Source organism: Nipponia nippon, unplaced genomic scaffold, assembly GCF_047370975.1.
Source record: "Nipponia nippon isolate SJK-2023a ecotype South Korea unplaced genomic scaffold, ASM4737097v1 scaffold_5, whole genome shotgun sequence".
NCBI lineage: Eukaryota > Metazoa > Chordata > Aves > Pelecaniformes > Threskiornithidae > Nipponia > Nipponia nippon.
Window position 1 is genome coordinate 66,197,156 of NW_028262369.1, and position 17,669 is coordinate 66,214,824.

General features: G+C 41.4%; 1 protein-coding gene across 3 annotated transcripts in view; it reads right to left on the bottom strand.

Moving 5' to 3' along the window:
• STAT4 (signal transducer and activator of transcription 4) overlaps positions 1 to 17,153 on the bottom strand; it is a 42,817-nt gene extending 25,664 nt beyond the window's left edge. For all 3 annotated transcript variants that reach the window (XM_087732039.1, XM_087732038.1, XM_087732040.1), the window contains exons 1-3: positions 17,050 to 17,153; positions 14,422 to 14,550; positions 12,733 to 12,877 (exon numbers count right to left, since the gene is read on the bottom strand). In XM_087732039.1, the coding sequence (XP_087588165.1) occupies positions 12,733 to 12,877; positions 14,422 to 14,549 (273 nt within the window). In that variant the 5' untranslated portion in view covers position 14,550; positions 17,050 to 17,153. The remainder of the gene's footprint in view (positions 1 to 12,732; positions 12,878 to 14,421; positions 14,551 to 17,049) is intronic.
• Between the last annotated feature and the right edge of the window lie 516 nt (positions 17,154 to 17,669).

Below are 17,669 nucleotides of genomic sequence, written 5' to 3' on the forward strand. Positions count from 1 at the left end.
ACGCCTTTTATTCAGTATTCATGTATCATTCATTCAGATGCCCTTTATTCAGTGCTCATACAGTTTTCAGCCATTCATTAGAATTAATTCAGTTCACTTCTTTTCCTGTACAGTTTCCACTTTTGGATTTGTTCTATTTTCCCTTCTTTCTGATTAGTTTTTATTCTCATCATATTTTGCTGCCAGTCAGAACTTCATTTATTCTCGCTTTCTCTGAATGTGGCAAAAGAAGTTAATGCAAACTTAAATTGGTGCTGTATTTTCCTTTGATATCTCATACCGATTGTTGTATTAGAAACAAGGGTGTGAACACATCTGATAGAAATGTGAACATACTGCTTCTGTATTCCAACTATTACTATGACAGTGAACATGTATTTCTAACACTTTTTACTCGACGGACAAAACCTGATCGCTTCCTGGGTGCTTTTGCATGAAATCTAAGTAATCTGAAAGATTTTTTCATAATATGTTTTGACTTCAATTACAAGGTAAAGAAATATTATATTAAAAATGGTAATTTTAATCGTTTGAGCTGCTTGGTATTAAATACCATGCTGTTGGTTATACTCTGGTTCCAGGTAGAGACTAAGGTGAAAGACATAGGACTCTCAAAACTAAATGATCGATGTACAAAACGTTCCCTTCTAGAGACGCTTTGACTGCCATGGTATTGCTGGCAATGAAGCTAAGCTTTCTAACGTTTCTAGGGTTTCTGAAGTCTTCTCAGGACAAATAAAGTACATGCCCCACAGTGCAACCAGTGCACACCCAAAGTAGGCCCAGTGCTGTGCCTCCTTTGATCTCTTTGAAAGTGGTTCAGGGTGGTGCTTTACTCCAGCCACCACCTGTATCAATTACCCTGAGGAATGGGAGTTATGGACTAGACTGTGGTTTTAGGAGTTTCTCCGGAAAAAAGAAGTGGTGAATTAATACTACCCCAGGACGCACTATGTCTCAGATGAAACACTACACACTTCCTCCCTGCCTGTTCCATGCTGGGCAGTGAAGGGGGATTTAACATTAAGGATATACTACCGGTTTCTGTGTCAAACGACAATGCCAAAGATCTGCCCTTACTCGTTTCTCCCTGCCAGCTTCTTGGCTATAAGGGTAGTAACTATGTTCTCGCTGCACACTTCTTTCAGCGCAATTGAACTTCAGGTCCAGGAATATATCCGTAGTCCCCTTTATTGAGCACACTCCCAAGCTGTCTCTGCATAGTGTCAGGACGTAATTTTGGGAAGGAATACAGGAACGTGGGAAATAGCTATGATATTCCTGCAAAAGATTAAGAGTGGAGCTTCATGTGGAAGTAAGGTGAAGGTAGGATCCAACAGCAACAGGCGGAGCAAATTAATTGCTGCAAAGGATGGTCGTGCCCCTGGCTGTGCAGTGCCAGCCCTTGTCTCGCGCCAGTCCAGTGCCTGGGTTACTCCTTAGTGAGCCAATCCAGATTGCTAACTGGGATGAAAACCACTCGCGCTTGTTTGCTGAAGGGGGTTTCTACTCCCCAGTGGACTAAACTGCTCAGCAAAGGATGAGTTTATTGTTAAGGACTAGCGCACGTGAAGTCAGGAGAGGTTGGCTGGGAGAGGGGAGAACAGGCCCGCCTTGTTTCAGCTGCAGGCAGTTGTATTGCTAAGCCTGTCTCATCTATCTGCACCTTGCTTAGAGGGAAAAAAAGTCCTGTTTTTAATAAGGCTTGGGATGAAATCTGTGGTAAGAGATCTGTGACTGGTGTAAATCCACTGATGTGCTTATTAGTTCCTCAGTTAATGTCTGTTGGTTTCTGCTTGTTGCTGTTATTTTTTTGCTGGTAAAACAGGGTCCCACCTTCCACATAGATGGCTAGTACATGAGGACCTATACCACACGTTGGTATCTGCAGGCCATCTGAAGCTACGAAGCCTGACGAGTGTTTAGTCCTGGCTTACCACTGCCCAACAGAATTCGAGCACTCTAAGGGTTGATGGTTGCCTTTTGTCTTTGCCCTGTGACAAAAAGGAGTCAAACAAAAGCTATTTAACGAAGTCAAGAAGAAATAAATTCCTTTCTTGGAGCTGGAAAATGCAGTTATCTAGAAGAAGCACTTAAAAAAAAAAAAATCTTCTGACAGTGGGATGTTTTAAAATCCCCCACAAAAAATGCCAGGTATTAGGGACTTTCCTAGCATTTCTAGATACCATGCATATGCAAAACTTAAAAAACTCTCTCTCTCTCTTTATATCTTTTTTTTTTGTTTCATTAAGAGAAAACCATCTGAATCAAGAGATAAAGTGGAAATTCACTTTTTTTTTTTTTTTTTCTTTCTTCTCTAACTCATAAAGGTCTAGTAATAAGCTGTGCCTGTAGTGATTCTCATACTTGTGCCTGTCTGGTGCTTGTTCGACTCCACTTGATTCAGTTTGAGCAGGCACCAAGAGGTGGACAGAGAACTGCCACCTGCCGTCCCGGAGCAGCAGCCCCTCAGACAAAAGACGGAATAACGGTGGATCTGCAGTACAAACGCTTACGATCAAAGGCTAGGAACAGGCCTTGCCTTTGCGACAGACCGATGCTCTGAACGCCGGACAGCTGGCACAGAGCTGAGCTGTGTGCCACAGCCTGAGAGGGCATCCCCTTCTGTCGGTCTCGAGCTCTCTCCCCTAGAACGGCTGTATTTGTACAATATACGCTGTATCGATAGCCTCCTTTGCAGAAATCTAGCAGATGGATTGCAACTCAACAATAATAAATTGATAAATAATAAGTTGTAACATTAAATATCTCAATAATTGTAACTTATTGAATAACAGTAATTACTAAAAGTTACAATAACCAATGTGTTTGACTGCGTCAAAATAACACTGAATTTTTTCTCCCCATGTTTTATACTTCTCAGAGGTAATTACACTTCAGTATTCCCTTATTATCCGTCTACTGCCAACTCTTGCTGTTCTGCACTTCCATTTTGTCGTTGGTTGAGGGCAGAACTTGCTCAAGATGACCTTGGCTTCTGAATGACTAATTGAAAATTATTTCCTATCGTTGAAAGAGTAGTTTAAGTTGGAAAATAAAGGACATTTAACCAAAAAAAGGCTTGAGATGGGGGAATCCTAACTTAGTGTGACATGAGCGTTGGCAGCCAGGAAAGGAGGAAGGGTGTGGATTCTGTAGTTATGCAAAATTGTATTATTAAGTTTAGATATTTATAGAGAAAACTTATCTTTTGATAAATACCAACAAAGAGAAAGCGAGGATTCACTTTTCATCTGAAGTTTCAAATGGAAACACGAGTCTTATCTGCTAATATTACTGTAATTCTGTTGTTCTTAGAAATTTTCTTTCCCCTCTCTTCCATTTCGATGAGGTCTTCCGTATCATGATTCACAACAAACAACAAATGATCTTATTTGAACTGGCTTCTTCTCAATAACCACCAGCGTGATGCTAAGTTTAAGCAAATGGGGGAAATTAAACTTTCATTCTGAACAGGTGAAAATTTTCTCTGAATGCTGATGACATTTCCTCAGGAGAAAACTGTCCTACCACTGCCCAGCATGCACTCTCTCTACTCCAGAGACATCTGTTGCGATAGTGTCTTACCAGATCATGAAGAAAAACAGAGAGGCATTTCTCCAAAAACAATTTATACGTTATAGCGTGCAGAGTTTAGACCCTTTAGCCAAACTTTAAAACACCTTGAACTATTTGGGATATGTTAAGATGCATGAAACAGTGGCTGGGGAAATGCCAGATTTGATTCTGTAAGTTGTGAGATCACGGAGAAACTTTAAAATACATATTATGATATTTTAAAAATACATGTGCTTTTAAAAAGAACACCAAACAACTGTCAACTTTAGTATCTGAAATTTACTGTTTTTTCTGAGATGAATGAAGAAATCTAGACCAGAGATTCATTCTCTTACTCTTCTTCCCATTTTTTAAATTCTCCTGAAATTTAGCTTATTTTCCTGTGGGCAGCTCCATCACAAAGTGGATCACTCCCAACCACAGTAATATTGGCCAGCTTTCTTTTCATGTGTCAAAGGTCTCTATATACTGCGCTCATCTATAAATGAATACTATATATGCACTACTTGAGCATCCTGAGCCTGTTTTCAGTGATTGAAGTAGAGGAGTAGGTATTAATGACTGTTGGTCTCTACTTGTAATGTAGAAGGATGTGCTGTGCAACCTTTAGAAAGTCAGTCAGGGGTTCACCTGGTTATCTCCTGGTTTTCAAGGTCACCTAAAAAGGCCTTGAGTAGGTTTTAGTGCTTTCTAATTCTGAAAAAGCACTTCAGAATTTGGTTGGGTTTTCCCTGCTTTTCCATTTGGTGTTTTGTTTTTTTTTTAAACTATCAAAAACATCAGCTGTATTTTTTTCTTGGTTCTGCTAGAAAACCCCTGCTTGAGCCTTTTAATTGTATACAATAAGAGCTTTACTGGAGGCATGGAACCGTTAACTAGTATGACTTGATATATTTGTTGAAGTTGAATGAATATTTAAAGAAGCTGATGGAAGGGAGGTGGGACATGGAGAGATAGGAAACAGGATTACAAAGTCAAGCAAAAATACATTTCTTTCCCTGTTGCTCACTTCTGATATGCTTGTTTTACTAAGTCTGATACCCAGCATCTTTCTAGATAAGCAGATATCTCATCTTTCATGTAATTAAAAAACAGGGAGAAAAAACCTTCTGTCTATCATTTTATTTTTGAAAGAAAAAACCTTTGGTATCTCAAAGAAATGTGTGGGTGGGAAGGCATAACCATACACACTTACTTCCCGTTTTCACCTTCAAATATGACAAACAACATTTTGCCTTGATTTGTTTTCTACCGTTGTTTATGCATCCCGGCAGAAAGTCTAATGAACACAGTACTAGAATACAAAGAAAGAGTTGCTCCTTGCGGTACCCTGATATAGGTAAAGTGCTTGGGAGTTTTTTGAAAGCCTGTATTTAAACAGACGGTATTCTGACTAAAAAATCTTTTTGTAATAGAAAGATATCTCTGTTTTATCTAGGTCTTTAAGAGGAAGTACCTGTGACACTATCTATTTACGCTGCTCTTGTTAGACTTTTATTTTTAGATTTCCCCTTCCCCCTCTCAAAATACATGAGAGAACTTAAAGGCAACCTCATTGTTTTAGACAACTCCTATGATGTGTGGGAAGTCATAATACATAAGCCTGCAATGTTGTAGTTCTGCTTTTCTCGTATTGTATAATGCATAACTTCCAAAAGATTGTACATTTTTTAGGGCATGTGCAACCAAATTGTAATAGGCAAAGCTATAAAAGGACAGTGAATAAGCTGTGAAGACAGAGATCTCTTCTTCCATCCCCCAGTTTGCCCCCAAATTCCACTGCTGAGTCCCTTCCAATAGACACTAAAACTAGTCAAGGTACGGTCTATAGAAGCAGCAGATTTCTAAGCAGGGTAGGGTGAGATACAGCTACAGAAAATATATGGCTGTAGATCTCATCATCAGGCAGTAGAGCTGTGCTGCTATGGGAGATGAATAATGTAGCAATGCTTCTTATTTAAATGAGATTTATTTCAGAATAAATAAAAGTACAGTGTTCCCTATGAAAAAAGGTAAACCAGCAGAGGAGAGAGAGGACTGATTTTTTTTTTTTTTTCTTTTTTTTCCCTCCATCTTCTGGGCACAAAGACCTGAGTTTTATTAACTAATCTCTCAGCCAGATGTTTGACTGCAACTGGGCCCATAATACTCTAGAATGAACAAAGCCCACAAGAGGTTGTTTAGTTTGTTTACTTGGTTTTTTACTTCTTTTTGTAAGCTGACTCTTTTATTCCTTACAAAACAAAACAAAACTGAAATGTTTATAAATTGTTAGTTGCATTCTTCAAATAATAACTAGGAACTCAAAAATATTTTACATCTAATAAGTAACCTTTATTCGGTCTTGTGTCAAGCATTTTTAAAAATCTTTATTAGCTGATGTGCAGTCACCAGCCAGTGATCACTAACAGCAGACAGCTAGCTGCTTTAGCATACAGACTTCTATGTGGGGTTCCCCATTTGTAAGCCAAATTTTTTTTGTAAACAGCCTTAATGGTTGAGCTGGAAAACTCACTGGGGGCAAGATGCTAATATGAGAAACCAATCTGACTTGTATTACACAGCAGGACACATTGGTTTGAAACACATTTCCTACTATAATTTGTTGCTTTGTTGATCTGGCAGGTTACATGAGCGCAAAATACATGTAAATAACATTTTAAAATGGATCGTCTGTGGTGTATTAGAAACTTTCTCTATTTTGTTCCATTCTCACCCTGTTGTAAGTTTTAACAGGAAACTGCAACTCGAACATCAATGGCTATGTTTCCATTCTTTGCAACTGTTTCTCAGCACAGTGCTTATTAGAAATATTTGTTAAGTACCAACTGGAATGTCCTATTTGAGATCTAATGCTATTTTCTCCATTTTCTTTCATGTGCTGAAATAAATAATCTTAGGATCCCTCATGCATGTATCTTTCTGGTGCAGTGACTCGCGTAAACAGTCACCTGAACTAAAATAAAAACCTTTATATGTTCACTTTATTTCTATTTGGAGAAGCACAAAGATGTTTGGTTCTCATTACAGATGGAAACAGGCTGTACAGTATAACTGAAAACCTGAAACAGAATCAGGAACACACTACTATGTTACCGTTGTAAGTAGCAGCATGTAAAGTAAGGTGCTACTTGTTGGCACTACTTACAAACAGAGTGAATTTTATATGGAATGAAGTGCCGTAACGTTAATGTATGTTGATTAGGCTGACAGAAGATACTTTCAGATGCTATTCCCGATCTTTCCATACAAAAGTAGGGCTGTGTAGGAGGAAGAAATATAAGTAAAGTATTATTTCCCAACTTCATAGCATAACCATAGTGCTTCCAAAAGCTTGTTTTGATGTAACTGGTTGGTGTGAATTGGCAAATCTGATGATTCTGCCTGGCCTCTCCCTTTGTAAGCACACCCCAAGATGTTCGTGGTGTGCACAAAGACCTGCTTGTTCAGGCAGAATCTCCACTGCCTGCCCTCCCCTCATCTTAGGCTCTAGCAGGGCTGGCGAGTGGGTAAAGTTCACCGATACCTGAGAATCTGCCCTGAGTATTAAAGGAATATCATGAATATACATCATTTACGGCAAAATGTTCCCCAGAGCACACAGTATACTCATTAACTCAGCCTTCAATGGTAAATGAGCAGAGTAGCCTTTCTTCCTATTCCTGAAATCTGTTATTTCACTTTTATAAAGGAAGATTTACGTAATCAGATTTTCCCCTGAATACTGTAAACAGTGATGTGACACAGATGCATGTTGCCATTAACAAGAAGGGATTGCTTTCAAAAGTTATCTTGAGACTAGAGCATAAGTGAGAGCTTCAATTATGAGTAGGATGATTATGGGAATTTCTGCTTTTTCCTGATATAGTTGTCATGCACCCATCGCAGCGTGCAGCACAGCCAGTGGCTCTTCAGCTCCTGGGAGCTCACCTGAGCCCATGCACGGGCCAGGCTGCATCCCACGGAGCTACACCTTGTCTAGCAAGTACCTGCCGAGTGCTCCGAATTTCCAGCTTGGAGTTGGGGGGAAGAACATCCCTGAGGTGAACATCACTGCATTACTCAGAGACCCACAGGCAATCGCCCGCCAGTACCATTCCTAAATGGAGCGGTGGGACACTGGGGTATGGTGGCCATCTCTGATTCCCAGGCTACTCTGAGACTCCCCTGCCTTGGCTTCCCTGGTGCACTGCAGCCTGGCTGCTCTCCCAAAGATTTTGGCGCGTTAGTCGGGAACACGGACAGTGCCTGTCTTACATGAGAGTCTCTATATTTCACCAGTCATCTTTGTGTACTAAATCTGCTCGTGTATTGCACAGGAGCTTACATCAGGGACAGGTACGCTGTCATTGAAAAGCATTCCTTCTGAAAACTAAGATGTAATTGTTCACGGGCTAAGGTCATGTCGACTGTTGCATCTGCAATTTGCTTCCTAGAAGTGCTAGGCAGCTCTTCTGAGCTTAACATCTGCCCTTTACGTTTTGTTGTCATGGCAACAGCACAAATCATCTCCTTGTGACTAATCTGCTTTGCTTTTCTCCATCTAGGTTTACGCAGGAGAAAGAACCATAGACGTGGTTTCCCTCCTCTTTCCCCCACTGCCTCCAAACATTTTCTCTCCTTGTCCCTTTCCAGAACCGCTGCTGGGGGGAGCAGGAGTTCTGTAGGAAGATGGACAGAGAATTTAACCTTAGCAAGTGACTGTGCTGTACTGTCTCCCACCGAAGAGCACAGCAACAAAGGGCTGCTCTGCTATAAAAGTGAATCCAATTTACTGACTAGAGAAGGTAATAATAACGTAAGAAGTAAACATGAAGGATTTTAACCTAAAATGCTGACCCTGATTTTCATGTAATATGTGCATTTATACCAGATTAGTGTCAAGAAGTGATGTTTCAATGAAAGCATGAAATAGAGAAGCAAATTGCTGAGAGCTAGCAGTAACCTCAGCTGCTTAGCTAAGTTTCTCAGCACATTTTCCAAGTGCTTATAATTCTGTCAAATTGCACATTTCCTGGTCAGTGTTTCTTTTTGCCTCAAGATAATTTTGGAAATGTCAGCAGTCTGAGCAGAAATGCCATGTTGCATAGTTATTTCTCTAACAGTGAGAGAATAGGGATGGTCCCTGTGGCCTAAAAGCAAGGGTGCCAGGCAGACCTGTCTTCCTGCTAAGACTTCTACTCTTTGCCTTTCACAATGCCTAAGATTGCCCAAAGATTTGTATTGCAAGTATGAGGCAGGCAAGTTCTCACTTCTTCCACTACTTCCATTGTTATTTTCACGGAGCAACTAAGACGTTTACGTAAAGATGTTTCAGGTGAAGCTCAGAACAGAACATTTTCTCCATTTTATAACAAAAATGAATCCCAGGGAGATCTTTCAGATGGGGTGTGCTTGGCTGTGGTGCTGGTAACTTGTAGGCATAATTCTCTCTAGATTCAGTAACAGCACCAGGAATCCTGATCCTAACGAGTCCTTTGGTGTCTAACAAACAGCTGTACAAGCCATTTTTAAAGTGTGGATTGCTTCCTCTTCTAAGGCTGCTCTTCATTAACAATCTAGTTGTATTTCTAATTAAACATTAGTTCCTCATTTTGCCTTTTGTCATTTACTACAGATTGCTTTTGAATGGCTTTTATGTCTTCTCTTATTTTAATTATTTTATCATTGCTATTGTCATAGTATTTAGGAACCTACGCCATAGCTCAATATACTACCCTGCATACTTAGTGATAAATGCTGATTTCCAGCATTGTCTATTTTGACAAGCATTACTTAATACTGTAACACAATTTGGCTCAAAACAATGAACAAACATTGCACTCGGATCACGTACTGAAGTTGAAAAGCTTTGTGTGTGTGTGCACACACCGTACATGTGTCTGTACGTCTGTGTGTGTGGTATAGAGGGGAAGGAAGAGGAGTGAACTGTGAAATTTCAAAGTACTTGTGCTAGAGAGCAAAGTAGAGATAAATGTGGGCTCACGGTAACTAACCTTCAGAGAAAATCAAACCAACACTGTTCGCAGAGTCACCAGAAATGAAAAGATGTTTACAAATGCAGCTTCCTCTCCTATTTAGGAACCCTTTCTTTCCTCCATCAAAGTTGGTGAAAAATCTCAAGTTTTACAATGTACCCTTCCAGTCTTCGTTTCTCTAGGTGGTATGTTGGGACAAAAGGGACCATGGCACTGTACTGTGTACATCAGCCACCTTTTTCTGGTTTCATGAAACTGTCACAAACTAGCTCAAATTGCAAGAGTTAGGTATCTGCAAGTGCATCCAGCTGTGGTTGGGGAGCCAAATGCCCAGTTCCAAACTTCTCATATATTCAGCAATAAAATACAATCAGTGATACATTAAAAAAATTAGACCTGTAATTACATAATTTGTATACTGAAATTTAAGGACGTTACAGCGGATACTGTTCAAAGTATGTGTCATGTACAGTTCAAAGTCCATTAATAATACTTGACAATTAATAACAAGGATAGGATGTCAACCGATTCCAACTACTATAGTGTTTTTTTCCTGATGTACTTACCTAACCAACAAAGAAATAATTTTAACAGCTGAAGCTCAGGAGACTGCCTGTGCAGCTCTATAGAACATGCAGCCCACACTTTGGCTGAAAATGTATTTATTGCCTATGTTCTAAAAATTAAAAGTTGTAACATAATATTTTACACAAAAATCCAAAATACCCATGTCACAGATTTCTTAAGACATAGTTTAAGTTATTTGCCTTATCCAAAATAATAAAAATAATTTTAAAAACCCTATTGCAAGAGTCTGGTCCTACTCCCGCCTATAGAAATTATTTTGGAAATCAGAATAGACTGTGGGTGATAGTGCTAAAGGTCATAAGAAATCAGACAAAGCTCTAATAGTGAAAGTGCCATTCAGTTTCTGGGTGGTTAGCATGTGTATTTTGAAACTGAATGAGTAGCTTTTTGTCTAAATACAGGTTATCTGCTGTCTTGATATAATGAAGAAAGGCCAACATTATTAGTGAGGGAGAGAACTGTTGTATTTTTTTGCTCAGCTGGAAACATTTCACTGTAAAGCTCAAGACCGAGATCCTTTTAATAAGCAATATAATTCCAGCATCACACATGTCCTCTCAAGAAGTCCATAATGCTTTAGACTGCAAACCTACAGACTTTTGCAACCCAAGGGAGAAGAGAGACCTTGCTGCTTGAGAAAGCTTGCTAAGTCAGGGCCTTACAGGGTGACAGAGAAAACAAGTTGGTGCATGTTGCAACTTGCGTGGCATTTCTTTTCAGAGCCGGCGATCAAGTGAAATGATGGGTTTGGCTACTCCACATGGACCTTTACTGTTGCTTTATCTAGAGAAGGAAAAGACCGGCTCTGGTGCTGGCTCTGCTGCTGCTGAAACTAGTATGGGGTGACTGTAACGTAGCTGTACATTTGTAATGGGAATGCCCGAGTGTTTTGGCTTGTTCTGGAATTGTGATTCAGATCCTTGCCACCTGAGAAACCACTTAATCAGAAATCAGTTGAAACTTCCCTTTTCTTGCTTTTCTGGAATGAGCCTCCTTTGCTTTGTGCTCTTCGGGAAGCACATTGTAATGTAATTTCCAAACACGCCAGGACTTAAAGAAAATGGTTTTCATTCTGGCCATTTTCACACTGGCTATTACGTAAACTGATGTGTGTGCACCCAAGGCCTGATTACTTGTCTTGGTATGCCAAATTTCACAGAGCATGCAGAGCTGCCACTTCAAGTTTTGCTAAAAGTTTTAGAATAAAATAAATGGTGTGAAGTGAAGAAGGAACAGTGAGAGGCTTTAATTTTGTAGAGCCTGTATGTAAATATACACCAGTCCCTCTGCATGTGCACATTGTGATGGTACAATCATAAATGCACAATCTTTTAAGCCAGGAATACACCAGTGCAACTGCTGGTTTCAGTGCCCTGAAATGCTCTTTCCACATGCACGCTACTGTGGGAGAATACCTTTACTAAGGTGATATAGCTCTGTCTCAGCCCTGCTGTGGTAAAGTGTGCCAGGCCATGACAGAAATAACCGGATTAACCTTTCTGCAATGAACTCCAAAAGCGGTTAAGTACATTTGGTGTTTGAGCAGTACTGAAATTATGGATAGTGCTGCTACACAAACCAGAAAAGAAGTAAAAAGCAACTTTAGTTTCAAGTTAACTGAGACTGCTTGCATAACACCGGAAGAAAAAGTGGTAGCAATGGAAATATTGTCACATTTTTAAGACGCCACCGTTAGGGATAAAGAATAGAAAGACACCCAGCCACAAAGAGAACAAAATAATTGGCAAGGTCATGCTAAGATTTTCCAGACCGGTGTATATATATATATATCTATATATGTATGTATGTGTATATATATGAAATAAAGAAAATCTTTTGCAAGCAATATAATTGCCATTTAAGTACTTATGGAAAACACCATCAAAGAAGAGAAAAAACCCCAAACTTTCATTAAACTCAGATGCATATCTGTTTTATGCAGAAGACAGATAGATGTCAGGAATTAAGTGACTAATGAAGTGGAACTCTGAGAATCCTTGCCTTAGATAAACAATTATTAGAGAAACATTCAATCAAAATACATATCGTTTTGCAGAAGCCTAACGGAAAATCCTTTAAGCCATTCGTAACAAATAATCCCAGCTAAGCATAAAATAGCAAACACACTAATGGTTTACAGGGGTTCCTTTTTCAGGGTGCTGCTTTAAGCCCCAAATATACATTTTTATTCCTGAGATAAACACAGCTAATCATAGTTAAATATCTGTATGTGTCTGAAAGGGGGTAATTACATTTGTAACGAACACGAACATCCATAAGCACTATACAGTCTTATTTTTAAGAGCTGAGTGAGACACAGATAGACACAGAGCTAAGAAGTCACAGCATTGCTGTATCTGAGCAGAGTGCATTAAATATGAATTATTGTTCCACAAAGTAACAGACAGTGGAATTAGTATTTTGAATTATCTTGTTGAAGGCTTGGTCTTCCCATAGCTGCTTGGAGTCTATAGCGATAAGGACAGCCCTGAGCTGTGCGCAGGAACAAACTGCGTTCAAAGAGGTTGGGCACTACCTTTAGAAACCAGTAAGAGCATGCAGTTTGTCACCTGAAGGAATGACCTACCTGCAGCAGCTTCCTGATTCTTTTCAGGTTGTGTATCAAGAGAAGATTCTTCTCCTGTGAAACCCGGTCCAGCTGCTCATCCACTTGTATTAGCAAATTCTGTAAAAGGATCGTTGCCATTGCTTCGTTGTTGGACGCAGCCTCCCTAAAGAATCAGTGAATGAGAACCACACGTTTAAAATGTTGTAAGAAGTGTCAGTCTGTCTGTACAGAAAATGATAAACCATTCACAAATTTAGGCAGCAAAAAAAGGCTTTGAATATATGGTGACTTGCATATGGTTAGATGTTTGTGAATAATTAATTTTATGATCCTTTTATTTATAATCATGCAGATATGCAGCTATAAAGGCAGGGTGAGGATGCTTTTAGCACAGGCTACGGAGTCAGCCAGAGGGGAGACAACCAGGGTTTTCTAGCCTCTGGTCCAGTGAATATTTAACTATTTTTAGCCCACTTCCCAGAGGGAACGAGGCTTATGCACACTGTCCCTCTCACTCTGTCAGTCACACAGATATAATTTCTGAATCTGCTGCCCAGTTTCATACAAAGTTGACAGTGGGCTTGAAGTCCAAAAGATAGTATGTTCTTACAAATTTCACAGAAAACTGGCAAGTTGGTAGAAGAGAGAAATCCAAATTAGCACCTCCACTGAGGAAAATGGCAGTAATAACCTGCTCCAGGAGGCAACAGCCAGATGGCCAGTCAGCAGATATATATCTTCACACCAGGCACCAGATGAGCCTTTGTCCGGCCAAACTATTTGGGGATACAGGAAGACTCTGAAGCTACTGGTGAAGGGTATGTAGGGGACAAAGGACACAAACACACACAAAACAGGCTTTACTGGTTCTGCTGTTTATGGAACAGCTTGGTACATGAAGGGCAATAACATTAGCGAGCAAAATAGAGGAAGACAGACTTTGGACTGTATGGTATCCTTGTCCTTGGGATATTCTCTTTCTTTGTTCCCCAAATGGCAGATGCCTGTTTGAGATATGCCTGCTAAATCTGGCAAAAAGGAGATTTTAATGTTTCCCATGTTCCTACAGCCCCATAAACACTGAGCTATAAACTGTAAGTAAAAATTATATTCCTTAGCAGATTTTTTTTTTTTTTTTTTTTTGCAATAGTCCTCCAATAGCCCTGTGGATTTAGCTTGAAAAATTGAGATATCTCTTTCTGGTACGACTAATATAAACCTTTTCTTGGCATTTAGTTCTGAATTTTCTTAAGATAACTATCCAGTGAATTCGATCCAAATTTGTGCATAAATTCACCTTCTAGAGAACAGTTCCTGCAAATAGCTGGCTTGTTCCCCAAAATTATATATCCATCTTTAAGTGCAGTTTTAGACAAGTGAATAATTTTATGCTGCAAGAGGTAAATGTATAACATATTTGAATATATGGTGACTTGTATATGGTTAGAGGTTTGTGAATAATTAATTTTATGATCCTTTTATTTATAATCATGTAGATATGCAGCTATAAAGGCAGGGTGAGGATGTTTTTAGCACAGGCTATGGAGTCAGCCAGAGGGGAGACAACCAGGGTTTTCTAGCCTCTGGTCCAGTGAATATTTAACTATTTTTAGCCCACAGTTCACAAATGACACCCCAAAATCTGCCAGATAAGTAAAAAAATTTTCATGACTGAAATCATGAGGGAGGGAATAAATTTAATCCTACCAATCTTGGCTTTCTATCCATTGTGCTAGTAGATGTCGGATTTCCATGGGGAAGTTATCATCATAGAACTGGTCTACCTGCTCCAAAAACTTTATTTCCAGTTGTTGAACTTGACTCCATTGGGACATACTGCAAAAGAAAAGAGTAAACACGTTTGCCATTGAAAGGTGAATACGAATTAATAATCCAAAGTGTATAAATCACTTATTTTCACTGTAGTTCTTATTATGTACTTAATGTTCCTGTTCATTCTGTCTTTCAAAACAGGCGGTACTTGACTAAAGTTAGTCAGTTAAAGGGAAGGGGGAGAAAAGTGAGGAAGACCGTTAAAAGAAGTTCTAGCTCTTACACCTGAATGGGCACCTCAGCCAATTTCCTTCCTTAAGGCAAATGTTCGGGAGCGCTGTATGATGCTTATAAAGCAGGAAGATTTACACAGCATCTCTTCCACGAGAAGTAGCTTAGGATTGTACTCTCCAACACCAGGTAGAACTATTCTTATGAAAGAGTGGTAGAAAGCAACAAATTTGCTCTCTTCTTAGTGAATTCATACCACTCAGTTTTTTCCTAAAGCCATAACGGTTATATGTTACTGTGCTGCTCCTGGAGCCCCACGTCTTCTGTTTGGAGAGTACTGTTTGTTTTACAAGCTAAATTGTTTATCTAGTACATCTTTTCCATTTTTAATTGCCACAGAATTCTGAGATTTGACATTACAGAAAGAAAATAAAACATTTGGGAAGCGTAAAGTCATATGAATGATGAGCAAGAGCAGCATCACCCCATGACAGGCTCTGAAATTCTTACTGAAATAACTTTCCCAAGTAAGTTTTGGCTGTTTACTGAGATACTGGAGTTAGAAGCTTGGTTGTTCCAGATTTTAGGTGGGCTGAATTAATACCTGCTACTCTCCATGGACTAAAGAGATTGTTTCGGGTGAGCAGGCTCTCCATGTAGACACCTCAGCCTGAGCGACTCTCCACTTGGGAGAACATGACCTTTCTGATACCTGCACTCGAGGCTTGCACCACATCATCATTACTCCCACTGGTGAAAACACCATTTTCATTGTGATTTTTTTTAGTGCAGGGAAGACTAAAGATAAAACATTGCCTCAGGGCAGGCTACACCAGGCTGCAATTCTAGATGTGGCACGTGGATAAAAAGTCAGCGGTCGGGTTGCAAACAGGCCATGGTGGACGAGCAGAGAAGAGGAAAGCCCTAGGGCCTCTGCCCTGGGATCTCGGTCCTGAGTGGGCTCTGCCCACACCCTGACCCCATACTAGAGGTCGTCTTCCCTTTCGTTAGGATGTTTGTTCGTGTTAACAAACTACACAAAACCCAGCCGTGGACTAAAGATTGTGCTGCAGTAGGTCAACATATTACATCTGTTTGAACATTTTTGATAGAATTTTTTCCTGAAAAAAAGATGAGATTTCATCAAAATTGACATTTTTATGGAAATCTGACCTTTTTATAAACAGCTTTTTTATTTCCAATTCTGAATCATAGTTTCACAATATCAACAGTTTGAAGTAGAGAATACATCATATTTTTAATGCTGTGGTCTTTCATTTTGCGTTTTCTTAAGTCGGGGGGGGGGGGGAAGATGTTACACCTTGAGATACTTCAGAGTCCTGAGCGCTTACTCATGCAAAAGTAAAAGTGACAGGTTTTAGTTTCTCCGTAACAAAGGCTGGATGGGATGATTCTGTGTGTGGTATGAAGGACACCGTATAACGTCAGTGGAAACGTGCCCAGTGACATTTCCCTTCTCTTTAGTACTTCTATTCAGCAGAGGAAAAAATATTGCCCGAAAGTTTACCTTGTTTCTTTAAATTGCCCAGAAGGAGTAATGTATAGTATGTTTCACTGTCTTTGGTGCTCTACTGATAGTTAGAGAGAATCACAGACCTTATTTCTTGAGATACATAGAAGGAACCAAATAATGACACATTAACAACTCACATTCAGGAAAAAAAAAATAATTAAGATTTGTAAGCCTGTTTGCTTTCAGCGGGACTTTTAATTGCAATTTCTGGTGAATTCTGACGATTATGATATCCTAAAAAGATTAGTAAGAAAACTTAACATTATTATCTAAAGAAAAAAAAAAAAAAAAAAGAGGCAAGATTTTGCCCGGGCTGCGAGCCCCTTAGGCCTCCTACGTCGCGCGGAGACGCTGACGCGCAGAAGGGCTCGCGAGGCACATGGGTAGGGTTGGTCACTGGGATTTTTGTAACGCGTCCTGGCACCCGTTTTCCCTTCGCGCAAAAGGAGCCGCAGAACAAGTTAAAACCTCGGGTGGCTGTAGCTTGTTCTGGATGGCCCCCGACGGCAGCTGGCAGAAGCGGGCGACGCGTAAGAGCCAGCATTAAGATGCAGTCGATTGCAATACTGGTAGCGCAGCTGCTTCGCCTCCCGCCTTCTGCGTGGCCAAGCGCTCGCGTAAAGGCGGCCGCTTTGGCCCGCCAGCCTCTCTCTCCCCAGCGGTACCGGCTGCGCCACCCGTGACGGGAATTCCCTCCCGTCCCTCCGGCGCAGAACCGCTTCGCCTTTCTCAGCGCCCCTCCTCGGCCGGCCGCTCCCGCCCGGTCCGGCCCCGGCCCCCCGCGGCTCCCCACTTGCCTGCGCCCGCGGGTCCCGGCCGAGCCCTGCTGCCGGCGGCGGCGGCTCCCTCCTGCCCGCCCGTTCCCGGGCCGCGCCGCGCTTTATGCCGCGCCCGCCCCCGGCCCCGCCGGCAGCGGCCTTCCTGTGCGTCAGCCGGGGCCTGGGCCTCGCCGCCCGCCTGCGGGCCCGGCGGGGGGCGCCGGCCTGGCACCGGGCGCTGAAAGTGCCACCCGCAAGGACCGGCCGCCGCCCGCTGCCTCGGTGCGGGTGTGCTGCAGGTGGAGCGTGCGGGGCGCTATCGGAGAGACAGAGGTCGTGGCGATGACCTAGGACAGGTTCAGAGGAGGGAGGAGGTTGGTTGTCTTCAGGAGACTTAAAAAACATTAAAGTCTTTCCAGTTCCTGCTGCGGGGCCAAGCCTGGGCAGGGGGCTGGGGCCCGCCGGGCTGGGGGCCATGGCGCCTCTGGGGAGCCAGGCTGCTGCTGCTCCCCTGAGAGGCGCGGAGCCGCCATCCGACCTCTGCCGTGATGCTCGCCAGCGAAAAGGCGAAGGGCAGGCCTTCGGGGAGTTGGGCAGTGGAGCGTGGAAGCGACACGTGCTGTGGCTTCCTACCCCATTCCTCGTTGCGGGTGGCACCT